The sequence below is a fragment of the Molothrus aeneus genome, chromosome 8 (assembly GCF_037042795.1).
Source record: "Molothrus aeneus isolate 106 chromosome 8, BPBGC_Maene_1.0, whole genome shotgun sequence".
Taxonomy (NCBI): domain Eukaryota; kingdom Metazoa; phylum Chordata; class Aves; order Passeriformes; family Icteridae; genus Molothrus; species Molothrus aeneus.
Window position 1 is genome coordinate 6,208,545 of NC_089653.1, and position 15,183 is coordinate 6,223,727.

At 41.8% G+C, this 15,183-nt stretch overlaps 1 protein-coding gene across 1 annotated transcript in view; it reads right to left on the bottom strand.

The window, feature by feature from the left end:
- REEP3 (receptor accessory protein 3) overlaps positions 1–2,861 on the bottom strand; it is a 37,454-nt gene extending 34,593 nt beyond the window's left edge. The window contains exon 1 of the mRNA XM_066554786.1: positions 2,792–2,861. Within this exon, the coding sequence (XP_066410883.1) occupies positions 2,792–2,823 (32 nt within the window). The 5' untranslated portion in view covers positions 2,824–2,861. The remainder of the gene's footprint in view (positions 1–2,791) is intronic.
- Positions 2,862–15,183: the final 12,322 nt, after the last annotated feature.

Here is a 15,183-nt window from a genome sequence, read left to right on the forward strand (position 1 = left end):
AAAGGAAAAATCGTGCAGTAAACATTCCAAAAATTGTTGCAACAGCAACAGTGTGTTTTAGAAATAATAATGAGCTATACTTACTACAACAGAACTCAATTGATATAGAACTTGAAAAATGGAAAGATGTTTTAATTGTGCACTTCAAGTCTTCTGCTTCTTGACATAAAGATATGCAATTAGTACAAGGTATTTCATAAGTTTAAATACTTAAGAATAATAGCACTGATAGAGCAAAGGGAAAAGATTTCATTAAAACAAAGTTCTGCTGAAATTACGTGGAACAGTGAATTTGCACCACTCCCTGTTTCCTGTGCATGACTCCTCAAGACAATTCACACGCAATTAAGAATTCAAATTCCCTACTAGCTCCATTCCCTAGTTCCTTGAAGCATTAACCAAAGTATTTTAGAGGAGTTAATGAATTCCAAATTGCAAAGTCTCAAATTGAATCAGGAGGCAGTTTGCTTGGGACACACATGTCAGGACAAGCCCACCACGTCAGAAGTCAGCAGAGGGCACTGCGACACACCTACACATTCATATTTTGCTGCTTTTTTGGCCCTGAAACAGAGGACGTCCGTCAGGAGTGGAGAACTCTGCCACAGACAGACAAACTGCTGCTCCTTTCCATCACCAGTGAAGATGACAGGCTGCTAGGGACTGTCACCACACCAGAATCCAAATGCTACATAACAAAGAGCCTCAGGTCTCCACAGCTACACAGTATTTAAAAATCTGTTTCTTAGGGTTTCTAAGGGAAGGATAGGACACACTTTCCAAACTCCAAACACACAATTCAGAGACTCAAAGTCGCTGAAATAGATACATCTGGGAACAGACCAGAGGAAAACAGATCAAAAAAAAGGAAGATAATGGACACTGAGAAAACAGGACAAGAACATTCTAAAGACTATTGAAATTGATGACCTCTCATGTCATACCACATCTACTTCTGTGCTACTTCTCACCTTCTGTTTCCACAAGAATTTTGCTTGATTAGCAAAGTTAAACCATAATCTCAAAGCTGTCCAAGTTCTCATTGAACATTTTCACCTTCCTGAGAAATTGAACACTGGCAAACTATTTAAATCCCACATCTAGGAAACAAGGACACAAGAAAGTGGAAAGGATTTATAAATAATATTTAGGACTCCCTTTTTAGCAAAAATAATTAGGGCACACAGATGAGTGACCAATGGCAACAAGGAAACCAAACTCCACAGAACTGCACAGTACATTATCCTTTACTGCCTTTTGCAATAAATCTGTGGAGAACAGTAGCTGTTCTCTTCATTCCCTGTGCTATTGAGTTAGGCTTATAAAAGACTTGAACTTATGCAAAAACAACCCTTAGGAATTCAGGGGGGAAAACCCAACCAACTACAGAACAATCTGGTCATCAGAAATGAAGGTACTCAGCATTGCTGCCATCTCCCTTGAAACCAACACAGTCTAAGTAGTTAAAGTAAGAATTCTCTGGTTGGTGCTCTTATGTAACAAAGCAGAAACAGGTTGAGCAGCTCCATCTGATGCACAGAAAGCAGGACTATGCCTCTCGCCTATAGCACCGTGTAAAGCCTATGGGAAGACCACACTGACAAAGTGCAGCAACAGCAATTCCTCCCACAGACTCTCCTCGAAACCTCTGCCGTCCTTTGCCAATTCTGGAACGTGATGTTCTACTCTGCAAGTTGCAATTATGTGACAAGTCTCAGGGACGGCAGGAAGAGGGAGAAGGACTGCTACTTATCTAGGTGGTTCGGCTGCAGCAGGAAAATATACGTGGCAGTATGAGAAAGTATGAGAAAACTTGATAAAGCTTTCAGATGAAATTACACCAGACAGCTTAAGGGGGATATCTGTTACCAACAAAACAGGACAATCCTATTATGCCCTGCTGTGGGTCACACACTCCTGCTTCGTACTTTATGCTAATTCGGATGTTTGTTGGACTGCTTTGTGAGCAGATTCATTTCATTTGCCTGGCAAAAACTCACACACAGCAAATCTCCGCTCAAACGACCCAATAAGCACTGGGGACCCCAGAGTCACTATCCTCGCTATCCAGCAAGGAGCATGAGGAAGACTCTGCTACCCAAATATTACTCAGCCTTTATGAGGGACTCTATGACATTCAAATGAACACGGTAACTCATCAGTTTCAGGAACGAACAGTGCAATGCCTACGGAAAAAAATCAGAGGTGTCACTGCAGTTTACTCTTTCTCAAACATAACTTACACAACAGGTAACACGAAGCTTCTCGCCTATGAAAGTTTGTCTCTTTGGCTTTCAAAAACTCGAGTTTATGAAGGGCAGTACACAACAACACTGCCCATCTATCTCTTCAGCTGATAAGCTACACTCAGCACAGACCGCCATCTCACACTCGCAAGCACTCTTCTAGTCCTCTCAACTCTGCTAGAAGTTAAAAAGGAAAAGTTACGAGATTTTATAGGTTACTTTGGATCAATTTACAAGCAACGGTTGCAATTCGTGCGTGCCAGGCACAAGCAGCGCGAGTTGGCTGGCTCCGCAGCCCCGGGGAACGTGCCCTAAGAGCAGGAGACCCACATTACGGGTAACCACAACCCGGTGCAGGTCCTGCGGGAGTTTCTGGGAGCACAAGGACTCTCAGGGACACGGACCCCCAAGGGGAGCGGGGAGCGCACCCGCCTCAGGAGACTGAGGGAAGGAGAAAAGGGACGCAGCCCCCTGCCCGCCGCTCATCGGGACCATGCCCGCCGCGGATAATAAGCAGCCTCCCGAAGCCCCAGCCCGGCACTCACACGACCGCTCGGGAGATCATCCAGGACACCATCGCGGCGGCGGCAGCGACGCGTCCCTTCAGCCGGCCGGGCCGCAATGGCCGCAGCCCTGCCGCGCCCCGCCCCGCCCGCCCCATTGGCTCAGGGGCTGCGCGCCTGCGCCGTGCGGCCGCGCGGGCGGGGCGGGAGCGGAGCGGGGCCCGTGGGGAGAGCTCGGGGCGGCGTGAGGGGATCGGGGCCGGCCGCCTGGGGAAGGTGTTTGCCTGCTCCTGCCTCTTCATCCAGGACCTGTCTGGGCAGCCATCCTAGACCCCCACACGGATACAGCCTTTGCAAAGCACCTGGAAGAGAGAGGAACAGATAGAAGTCGTTAAGATTGCAGTAAGGCACCTTTCTCCCCTTCTCACACCCCTATTTGACACACAGTGACCAACTCTAGCAATAAGAGGGGTGGGATGCTCACCACTTGCCTTGGTCTTTGCCCGTGTGCTCGCAATGCTGTAGGATGTTTGGTAAGCCCAAACATCCGTGTGGTTTATTGAAGTCACCTCAGGCTGGCCTGCTGCCCCGGAGCGTGCCGAGGCACTCGTGTGCTGGAGGGGTGGCTGAGGCTGCTGTGGCACCCCGGGACAGCGGTGGAGCCCTGCCGTGAGCACAGCGTGGGGCCAGCCCGCCCCTGGGCTCCTACGAGAAGGTGCCTCTCCTCTGTGCCTGCTGACAGCACTCAGAAACACAGAGGGTTTAAGGTCACGTCCTTAGATGGGCCACACAGACTGCTACATGCAGTTAATCCACAACTGCAGATGACCAGGAAGATCCACGTGAAGGATTAGTGTTTGTCCGCCTTGTTACTTTTGTTTCTTTCCTTACCCATCTTTTTTACCAGCTGCTGCCCAAGGCCTGACAGCAAGCGAGATGTTCCACAGTGTAACCCAGTCCAGGTACTCTTGCCAAAGTCGTGCTCTGGCCGGCTGAGACATGCCGGAGAAGCTGATCGCTTCCTGATACCTTAGTTAATCCATCTCTGCATATTAGTTTTACACTTCCTGCAGAACTGTCTGCACACAAAAAACCAATATTTTCCTGAAACTGACTGCTCTATGTTTCTCTGAAGGCTAGGTTGTATGAAGTCCTGCCCAAGCCACTGCTGAAAACATTCAATTTTACTCTTCTGACTTCAAGAAATGTAACAGAGCAATATCCAAAGTGATAGATGTCAATGCTACTGAACATGCCACTCAGAGCTAAGGTAGGGAAAGAGCAGACTACAGTTTCAGCACCATTCCTATTGCCTCTTACAGTAAATGACATGCCAAAGTCACTGGCACAATCTCTAGAAGAAATTAATACTTAAACATATTTTTAAGTGCAGATAATACAGTTTCCCTGCCTGCCATACAGAAAGAAGAAAGAGCTTAATCTGTGTAAACTAATGTCTTATTCAGATGAGACGTGCCAGGTAAATGCAGGATGATTTCTGTTCCACCAGAATTCCTCACCTCCTCCTACCACTTCACTCCCCTGCAGCCTTCAAACACACCACACACAGCCAAAAGGAGGGAAAGAAAGAGGGAAAACAAACAATTGTGAACATTTCAACAAAGACAGTGTTTGGAAACAGTTGCTATAGTTGTATACTATGAAATTTGCTGAAATGAGAAAGCAGACAATGTAAAAAGAAGTTACTTTTAACCATGCAAAAATTCTCACAATGATACTGCCCATCTTGGGTGTCTCCTCACACTGACCTTTGTAGGGGGTTACTGATGCAGGAAGAGGTAGAGAAGAATTTGTGAACAATTTAATGTACACCACTCATCAATCTTATTTTTGAAACAGGCCTAACCTGAAAGCATTCTTCCTTTCATTCAATGAAAGCAGAAATCCAAAGCACTGCTTCTGTGCTCTTTGAATAAGAAACCTCTCCAGTGGTAGACTGGGCAGAGGAAATTCACACAGCAGAGCATTTGTAATATAAATTACCTGGCAGAGATGCCATTTTAGGCTCCAGTTCTGTAAACTCCTGCTGCCTGCCTGCCGCTCCACTGAAGTTTGCAGCATTCCAGTCCATTTAGAGCAAACTGAAAGATGAGAGCCCTAGTTCACAGCATGTGAAATTAAGTATACAATACATTTCTTTACTGCAAGCAATTATGTTTGGTACTAGCTCAGAGAACCATTCCAGGAAAAGACTTACACTCTTTTTTACTGTCTCAGATTGTATATACAATAATTCCGTAGCTGCATAATTTATTTTATATGGAATATGTTTATACAAAATAAAAAGTGGTTTTCCTCTAAGAGACATTTATTTTTCTTGTGTTTGTTACCATGGTGATACTGTCTCTGTTGGAAAGCTAAATTTACATTTAAAGAGACATTTTTTTAAAAGGGTAAAGGCAGATGGCTCCTAAGAGTAATTTATCTTGCTCAGAAGATTACAATTTATTTCACAGAATGTTTTGAGACTAAATTCAGTGCAACAAGCTGGGTGGTGGTTGCTGAGCCCTCAGCAGACAGGCACAGGGATGCCCCGTGAACTTGCCTGTATTCCAGCTCACACATAATGCTAATCCATGCTCCTGCATGGCAGAAACACAGGGAGCAGCACAGCAATTAAATCCATGCCATGCACTTAGTCAAACCCGGCGTGTCTTACTCATATGTCTGTCTATTTCTGTCTAAGGAGGAGACTAGCAGGTATCTCATTATGGGATATTTTTAACACCCTTTCCAAAAGCCACTTAATATAGTTAAAAGTTGCTTTAAATAGTTTTTACAGTGGTTGGAAAATCATTTGTAAAGGCCACCTACCTTCTTTGATATAATACAATGTATGTACACAAACATCAATGTTTGGCTTTCACCTCTTTTACAGGTAAACAAACATTTCAATTACATTGCAGCTGTGCAATCAGTGGATGAGCAACGTTTAGGAAGACACAAGCTAGTCTGTGACAGAGGGATTCAGTTCCCTGCATTACAAGGATATGCTCCCCAAAGACAACACCAGTTGCATCACATAGGTTAAAAATACACATAGGTTGATCACAGGGATGGGTTTTTCATAGCTGCACTGTTTTATATTTCATCTATCTTAGATGAGTCTCAAATCTAGAATATTTTGAAAAAAATAGAGATTTCTTTCAGTCGTGAATCATACCACATATGTTTGTAATTTTGGGACCAGAACACAGATCATGCCAGTTTATCAGTTAAAACAGCAATACAGAATGGGTGAAAATTACTATTTCTTACACTTCTCTAATGATGTTATTACCATAACTGATTATTAATTAATATGGTTGAAATGTATAGTTTATGCTACCTTCAAGTAATTAACTCTTCATCTACCTTTCCTAAGCATGAAGCAACAGCAAAGGTAAGCTCTGATCTCTAGATAAAAAGCCCTTCTGCCCTAATGGGCTTTAATTTGAAAGTGAATGTTGGGCAATGCTATGGATGTTTTAGGAAATCAAAGCAGCTGATGGTTTTGCTGGAATTTTGGACGTGCCACTTCCTGCTCACACCTATTTCAGCCTCCCAGTCCAGCATCTTGCTGAGGAACATGGCAGAGCCAGTTGGTGTCTAATATTGGTGTCTTAATTTTTTTTTTTTATTCCAGCACACAGACAGAATGCTAACAGGCCACAAGTTTATTTCTTTCAGGAATGTTTGTGTGAAATTTATTAACATTCCAAATTAGGAATGTAAAGCACCCAGCTTAATGAAAAAGCAAAGTTTCAAATGGATGTTTCTACCTTTTTTTTTCATTTGGTTTAACCACTATTGTTCTCAGTTTTATTACAGTCTGACATTCCTGTTAAAGCTCTTGCTTCAATAGGAATAAATAGAAACCTTAGGTTTTTGAATAATTTCTTTCCCTCATGTTCACAGATAGGCCTGCAAGTGCAAAACCTGAAAACACACAAACTGCAACATGTGGTGAAATTCATGGTTTAAGGTGTTTCTTGATGGCAGTTTCCCAACTTGCAAGGCCCTGAAAATTCCAGTTAGCACTGAATTTTAAGCAAAATAGAATTTGGAATTAAAAAGGCATCTAGCTAGGGTTGTAGGATGACTGCACTGTGTAGTAGAGGAGAATCCTTGCAAACAGAGGAGTTAGCCAATGCAGCAGGCCCAGACACATTTTTCCACGACTATGAAAGAATGATGTCTAGTACTGTTAATTCTGTGAGTTGTAGGTCAGGAAAAGCAGATAAGGCTGACACAGAACTGAAAGCAACTCAGAACACCCCTATCAATATAAAGCTAAAGCATTTTCATCACTCCAGCACCAGCCTGTTTTGACTACAGCAGTCAATTCAGACAATCAAATTAATTTTACAAGTACAAATATTAAAAGGATACTCTACTTACTATTTTAAAGAAAACTTACCATGCTGTGAAAAGGTTTATCATGCAACTGCTGATTGGTTTTATTAATTTTTAATGGGTTGCAATGGGTTAAGTGCCTCCAGCTCTTTCTTACCAGAAACATAAAAGCAAACCCATTAGGATTTTTTTTTAAGGGAAATGTGATCTGAAGCGGAAGGGGAAAGTTCAGAACAGCTCCATCTGAGACTTTCTCCTGGCAGCAGTTGCATGTCCATCCTACCTTATTGCTTCCATTTGCAGTTGAAAGCATGTAAAATGTGGCCCCCACAAGGGCAAGCTGAGGCAACAGAGGAGCTCATTTCCAGCCCAGGAGGCTCTCACAGAGCCCCTCTGCTGTACCTGTCACTTCCCTGCTTCTGTGTTGCTGAGCTATAGACAGAAATGCCTGACATGTACTGCATGTGGACCTTCAGACATGACCCTGTAGGTAAGTGTAACCATACCAGTACATCCCATCCAGTCCAGTAGAGAGGTCTGTATAGTTATTTCTCCCACGTTCCCATTGTGTGTGGGAGTGACATTAAAGCTGTTAACTTGTTCAAAAGCTGCACCTGAATGTTTCAGTAAATAGACACCTCCCTCATGAGAGCAGACCCATTTTAAATGACAAACTACACATAATCTGGCATCTGATGGTCCACTCTCTGGGATTTGAAATCTGTATAGAGAGACAGACACCAAAGCCATATTATTCCTTCCTGTCTGGGCAGTATCACCTCAGCTATATTCCATCACTACTTGTGATGCATCACATTTAATAATTATAGCAATCTGTTGGAGATTGTTTCTAAATACACCTTCTGCTTTTGATGTTTCTGATCCCTGTGGAAAGCTTATGTTATTTTATAGTCTGCTGACTAAGCTCATGTGCACACCAGCTGCATTTTATCAGGGAACAACGATTGCCTTTTGAACCAACTGATGGATTTTCCTTAAAATGAAGAGGAGCTAAACTTTCTTTGACAACACTTGGATTTGTGTTCAGCACAATCTCTATTTGCAGAGTGTCAGTGAGTCTCCAGATAAACAATGCTTGTTCAACATTGCCACCAGCCCAAAAGAGGTGGAAAAAACCTATCTTAGAAACAGAAAGGACCCCAAGTTTTTCTGCTGCTTAAGGAAACAAGGATCACCCCGTCATTTGGAAAGATGTCTTGTCCTACCTGTTCCTGAAGCCTTTCAACAGCAATTACACACCTTTTCTTAACTATGTTTAGTAGTGCCTCATTATCCTACTGGGAAGCTTTTCCTTGTATCAAAGTTAAGCTGAGTCAAGGAGTATTCAGCAGTTTTTATCCTGCCTCTCCCAAGTATGGAAAGAAAAGTGTTCATTTCCTTTGCAGCAACTTCAAAAACTAAACCCAATACTTATGTATCAAATCTTCCTTGGAATAAAAATTCCTTATGGGATATTTTCTAGTCCTTTTGATTCCTTTTCTAACCAAACTTTCTTGAAATGCAGTGCCCAGACCCATACACAGAGCTTGAGAGGAGAATAATCAGCACCAAGAGCTGAAGGACTACCTCGGACATTATCCAGCAACTCAAAAGGCTGCCAGCAAAGGACACCAGGCTATCAGGTTTCCCTTTTCTTCTTTCCCTCACTCCCAGGGCAGCACAGCATCATCAGCTGGGACAGATACTCAGGGGAACCTTTGCTGTGAGGCAGGATGGCAATTCCTATGTGCAGCCCCAAGTCAGCCTTAGCCAGCTGACCCCACTCTGCCTTGCTTGCTCATTCCAAGACAAGTCTACTCAAAGCTGCTGACCAACAAATGCATTTAAGGAAGCTGTTTTATTAAACAATATCCTGATTTGGTTTTCCCTTCGAGCTATGCTTTCTGTCTTCTCATTACTTGAGTTCCTTTTCCCCCCAGGAAGTGTCATCTCTCTGCATTCTTCCCTGAACTGGGGAAAAGGTCTCTCTAGATTTTAAAACTGGAAGGGAATATCAAATCATTTCATCCAACTTAAACCCAAGACACAGAATCATTAATTCATGTGTTGTGTCAGGTAACCTTTGTTTCCTAGAAGCAGTGCTGCCAACAAAGGATATTGATTTGAAGGCATCGATTTTTTTTTTTAATTTTCACCAGTAATTTTTTTTTCCTCTTGAAAACTAGGCCCATACTTTTAAACTCTGAATTTGCCTTTAGTTTCCAGTTTAGGTTCCTGCTATGCTTTAAGTGATAGATTAGAGATTTCTTTCTCACTTACTAGGTCTCCACAAGGATTAATGCATGCATAAGTCACATTTCAGTCTCTTGATAAATTGAACTGCAAGTTTCTTTGAATGTTTTGGGTTTTTTTAGTCCCTAAATGCTTTATGGTAGATTTATAGCTCTAACCCCAAATTTGTCTAGCATTTTCATATGCTGAACTTTGTAACCACATTTCTGTTAACTTTACCAACTTGCTGTTTGAATGGCATAAGATAATAAATCTGCCACCCTCTTTTTTCTTTTGTTCTCATTAACAAAGAAAACAATGTTCTTGGGTGCTCATATTCAATGTTCTTGGGTGCTCATTGTCCTCTGATCCAGGCACCTGCCTTGTATGATGCTTCTCAAACTCCTGGCTACCAGTCAGAATGTTTTGTTGATGTCTGTTCTTGGAGGGCTCACCTAACACAGGAAAAATTACTTTCAGAGCCCAGGTTATGAAACACTTCCACTAAGATGCTGTTCTCCCTCACTGGAAGTAAAGGGAGTTAGCACAAGGTTTCCCAAGATTCTTCAAAGAAAGGGAATGGACCCCAAACATGGCTGGATAGGAGCACCCATGTCTCCTCACTCCTGCGAGCATAACAAGGACAGCTCCTGCTGTGCCACCTGACTGCCTTCCCTTCCTCCCCACCTCTGAAAAGGCCTCCCAGGCTTGTCCTGAGGTGCAAAATCAAAGCTTGTTTCTATAATATATATCCCAATCATACAGAGTGTGCAGTAGATCAACAGCAAAACAGGATCAACAGCCCTTATATGGTGTCTAAATTGCAATTTGCAAAGCTTCTAGAGGCAACATTCATTTCCACCCTGCAAGAAACAAGTACTTGCTTCTTGCTATACAGAGTGACTCAAGTCAGCACTGAAGAAATTAAAGATCACCTAGAAAAAAAAGAAGTTGGCACATCTGTTTGTTTTCTTGTTCAACATCGCCAACACCAGCAGATATACACAGCAAAATGTCTCTCTTAGTCCACAAGCCCCTACACAGAAATTTGTTTCTGCCTCAAAAAGGTTTTTCCCATCTTCTGTGGCAAGGAAGTCACCCTTGAGTTTTCTCCTCTGTTATTTGAGTAGAATATTGCCAGCCAACAGAATACATTGCTATGTACTCTGGTATCCTTAGGATATGAGTGCAAGCTGTTTGATACATTAGCAATAATTGTCAAAGGTTTGAAGCCTCTCTGGGGAGCAGCAGGAGTTTTGCACATGGATTTTGTGCACTGCCAGAAATCCCTATCAGTATGTGTTACTACCCACTCAGAAGGCAGCCTGAAAAGCCTCTCATACTCAAAACTCTGCCACCTTGGCTTTCCAACTAGCCTTTTAGCTCTGAGGAAAGTTGACTCTGAGAAAAGGAGCACAGACAGTATTTCAGCCTGTCTAGACATTCTGGATGCTGAATGTTTAATAGCCTGGTAGAGCATAGTTGGACTAGAGCAGTAGAAAGTGATGAAGGCAGGAAAAACAATAGGCAGAACTTCTGGTTTAACAGGCATAAATGCACTGTGTCTGTAGCTGCTCTGAGCTGGTAGCCTGCAGGAGGCTGGGAAAAAATCATCCTCTTTATGTCAAACACACTCTGTCTAGACAAATCAGAGCTTCACCTTTTTTGCATACCCCTTGTCTCCCAGAATTTACTAGAAAAAACTGTTAGACATGAAAATTTACACAAAAAGCACTCTCCAGCAAGCCAAAAATGAGAACCAGTAGCTGGTTTGTTTTGGCTTCCTTTCACACAATATTAATGTACAGACAAAGTTCTTCCACATACTCTTTTTCATCCTCTATCACACATTTTGGAAAATAATCTATCAAGATAGACAAAACCTGAATTAAAAAAACCCTGACAAAACTAAAGAACAAACTAAAATTCAGGGCCTTCAGCAGCTGATCTCTGGAGTACTTAGGACCACAAATTACACAAATGATGGATGCTCCTCAATTAAATGAGCACCAATTGTTGAAAGCTGAATTAAAAATAAAGTCACCTTTATGGTTTTGAGTGGCTTTAATGTTTATGGTTGACCCACTGGGTTCATAAGCAAAAAACAAGTACTCAAGTTTCACCATCCTTAGTATGGAGCAAGTCTCCTAGCTTATGCAAATGCTGGAAGGAAGACATGAATACCTTTCCTCACTTCATTCCCTGCAGATGAGCTGCCTCACAACTGTGAGCACCACTACCTTTCTCTTGTATCAATTAGTTCAGTCATCAATTGGTTCAGCAGTTATCAAACATGTGCTTTCAGACCCCTTTTTTTGTCTCAAGAAAGTTAACTTAAGCAACATGAAGCACAAGTGTTAAATTGCTGGGTTGTAACTTAGAGGGCTCAAAGCAGTTTGTGATGTAAGAAAATTGGAGTCAACACAAGGCTCTGAGGTGGTGCTTATTGCAACCATTTCCTTGAACTTCCATTTCATCTTTCCATTGACGTTAATTGCAAACAAGAAAGACAGTGGATTTGCATTACATTTGGGCATATGAGAGTCACAAATTACAGATTTAATAAGAGTCATTTAAGGCCTCCTCCTGGAAAGGGAACAACTCTCCCCAGCCCAGCCATGCAGTCTGGCTCATCACTTGCCTTGGACCTTGACCTTTCTGAATCATGTCAATGCTGAGTGCAGTCAAGTCTGCTTCAGGTAAATAACCACTGGGATTACAGAGCCATCAGACATGGCTTGATGGCCTTTTCTGAGGCCCATGTTCATGCAGTGCTTTTAAATACAGATCAGACCATGCTGGGGAATTTTTTGCATAATATATTCTCATGATTACAATTGCAACTTGATGTTTTGTAATTTGGGGTCATCTTTTGAAGATATGGTCAAATAATGAATATTTACAGGGAGCTACTGCTGCAACTTAGTAATGCCAAAACAAAGTTCTGGGAACATAATTTTGATCAAAAGTGAAAAGATGAAAGGAAAGAGGGATATAGAGCACCAAGAGAAGAAGGTATATCTTCAGTTCAAGTAAATTAAAGGTGAAATTAAACTAAGTTACTTTGATTTTTCCCTCACTTCAGCTTCTTCTAATATTTAGGATAAGTATTTTGGTTTCATATTCTGAAAGTAGGATCAGTATTTAAACATAGAAAGGGTGGCACAGTACTCCTGCTGGGACCCAGTAGGTTCTTGGTTTAGGGACTCAACAGCAAGAGCAAGCCCATCTTCAGAGCACTCACTGAAAGGAGGCAGGTCTTCTGCAGACCTGTACAGTGTGTTCATAGTGCATGGAACCATCTGCACATACCTTACTAAAATTTCTTCAGCAGGTCTTGTATTATGAACATTTTTTAATATTAAAAATCTGCACATGCTAAAGTAGATTGATCATTTGGATTCCTGCATATCATCCTACAAAATCCAATTGGAAAGGACAAGTTCCTGTATAGATAAAAATTCAAAAATGCTAATTTCTCTGAATAAAAGCTTCAGGTTCCAAAGTCACATGCAACAGGAAAGTAATGATACAAAATGTGATTGAGCATCAGTTACCCTGGGAACAACAGCAATGCAGATACCTGAAACTACTGAGGACTCTAAGCACATCTTTCTCCACTAATCCTTTCCAAAACTGTTTTTCCCAATTCAGTCATGTTTACTGTCAGTGGTGCTTCAGCTACAGAGTACATGCTTTTCTAAGTTTCACCTGCAATTGGGACTTAGCTCAGTGAGAAAAACATCTCCCTGGTTTGTACACTAGAGTAGCTGGTGCTTGCATTCAGAGTTTATTTACTGAAGACAGACATTTTCTGTTGGCTGAACTTCAGCCAACTGGGCAAGAAGAACCAATTTCTGCTTCTGCCTTTTCCAGTAGGCACTGCAGGAACAACAGCAAGGATACAAATATAGGAAGCAGGTCCCAGCATTTCTGGGATGGGAATCTGTAGAAGGTGACTTAGGGAGAGGGAGGACAGAGAATTGGATTCCTTTGGTGCACAAAATCAATAACAAATGTATAATACATACTTGGTACTAATCGGGGTGTTATTTATACAAATAGCTGGAATTTATATAAAATAAGTAGCTACCATTTATACAAATGGTTGCTGAAATCTTTTTTCAAAGACAAAATAGAGGAGCCACTTTTTCACAGTGGTGCCCAGGGAAAGGGCAAGAGGCAATGAGCACAGGCTGAAATACAGGAAATTCCATTTGAACTTAAGAAAATACTTTTTCAACTATGATAGATTGCACAGAGAGACTCAAATCTCCAGCCTTAAAGAAATATTTAAAGCTTGGCTGGACATGGCCCCAAGGAGCCTGCTGTAGGTGGCCCTGCTCTGAGCAGGGAGGGGTCAGAGCAGACAATGTCCAGAGGTCCCTTCCAGCCTCAGCTAGTTCATGACTCCAAGACAACCTTCTCATTCAATTAAATGACACAGCAAGAGCCAAACACAATCTACTGCTCTTAAATCCAAGAAGACATGCAAGTCCCTTCTCATCTCCATGCTTATGTAGGTTTGTGCCTTTTCACATTGTCATTATAAGATGTGATGTTTCATTACAGTCCTGGCAGTAAGGGCAGACTTAAATCAATTGCCTTTGTGGGGTCAATGTTGAATGTCACCTGAACAAATGTGACAGACAGACCCTGGAACACTTCTAATGAGTACAGGAAATTAATCAAAGGAGTTACTGGCTGAGTAGAAAATTTCTGATAGTTTTAATTGGGATAACAGTGCCAGGAAAAATACAAAAGTACCACTGCTTGATCAGCACAGAATCAGTAACATAATTTGTTTACACCCTGTTCCAGACAACACTATGAAATATAAAGACCTAACCCTTACCAAAGAGATAAACATTGTTAAATAATAGCTATTACTGAACTGCAGAACACAGCTGACACTAATTTGTTTTCCTTTCCTGATACATAAACTCAACAAGACAGGCAGCTGGAATACAGGAAAGAAACCTGTGTGTCACTTGTAAGCCAATTGGCAGACAATTTGCTGGCAGGAAGAAAGAACAAGCATGGCATAAAAATATTCATCAGACAAATTCGTTAAAGAGTGCTTACCATGTGATATGCACTGTTACTGTTTTAGACAAAACTGGCAAACAATTATACTTGGTGAGATAGAGATATAGGGGGAACACTGCAATTGCATTAAGAAAATGCAAAGGAATTTGGATAGCAGAGTAGTAAATGAGGCTGAGAAAAGATGTTATAGAAATTTCAAAAAGAAAAAGTAACTAGTTTTTTTCTTAAGCCATTAAGAGCTTTTTTTCCTACCTCAGCTTCAGAAAGGCCCAACCATCTTCCTATCAATATTTTTTCTTCCCCAGACAAGCATCAGGAACACTGTCATTTTCCCCATCTAGTACACTTTAATGGTAGCTGAAATCAGCTGCTTCTTACCTCAACTTTGGGCTTTTCTAAAGCCCAGAGTCTCCCATTTATTTTTTATTGTGCATATTGTAGAGCAGCATTATAAACCATTTCCTTACCATAACCATGCCCTGTTCTAGTTAAGTCAGGATAATCAATACCAACATCTAAGTAAATTCAGTCCAAAGCTGCTATTAACAGGAGCCCCTGCTTTTGAAGAGGGTACCACCCCAACACAAATCATAGAGAAGCTAGAGGTTCAGAAGGAAGCCTCCTACACTGCAGCACCAGTACAGCTCTTCATAGTTTTTTTAAAAAAATACCTTGTAAGCTTTAAAATAGGCATTAAGACAATTATGTACAGAATAGTAGTAAGGTTATAGAAGTTCTGTTCTAAGTACTTCAGTGCAGTATGTGTGGGGTGCTGTAGAGACCTTTAACAACTCAGG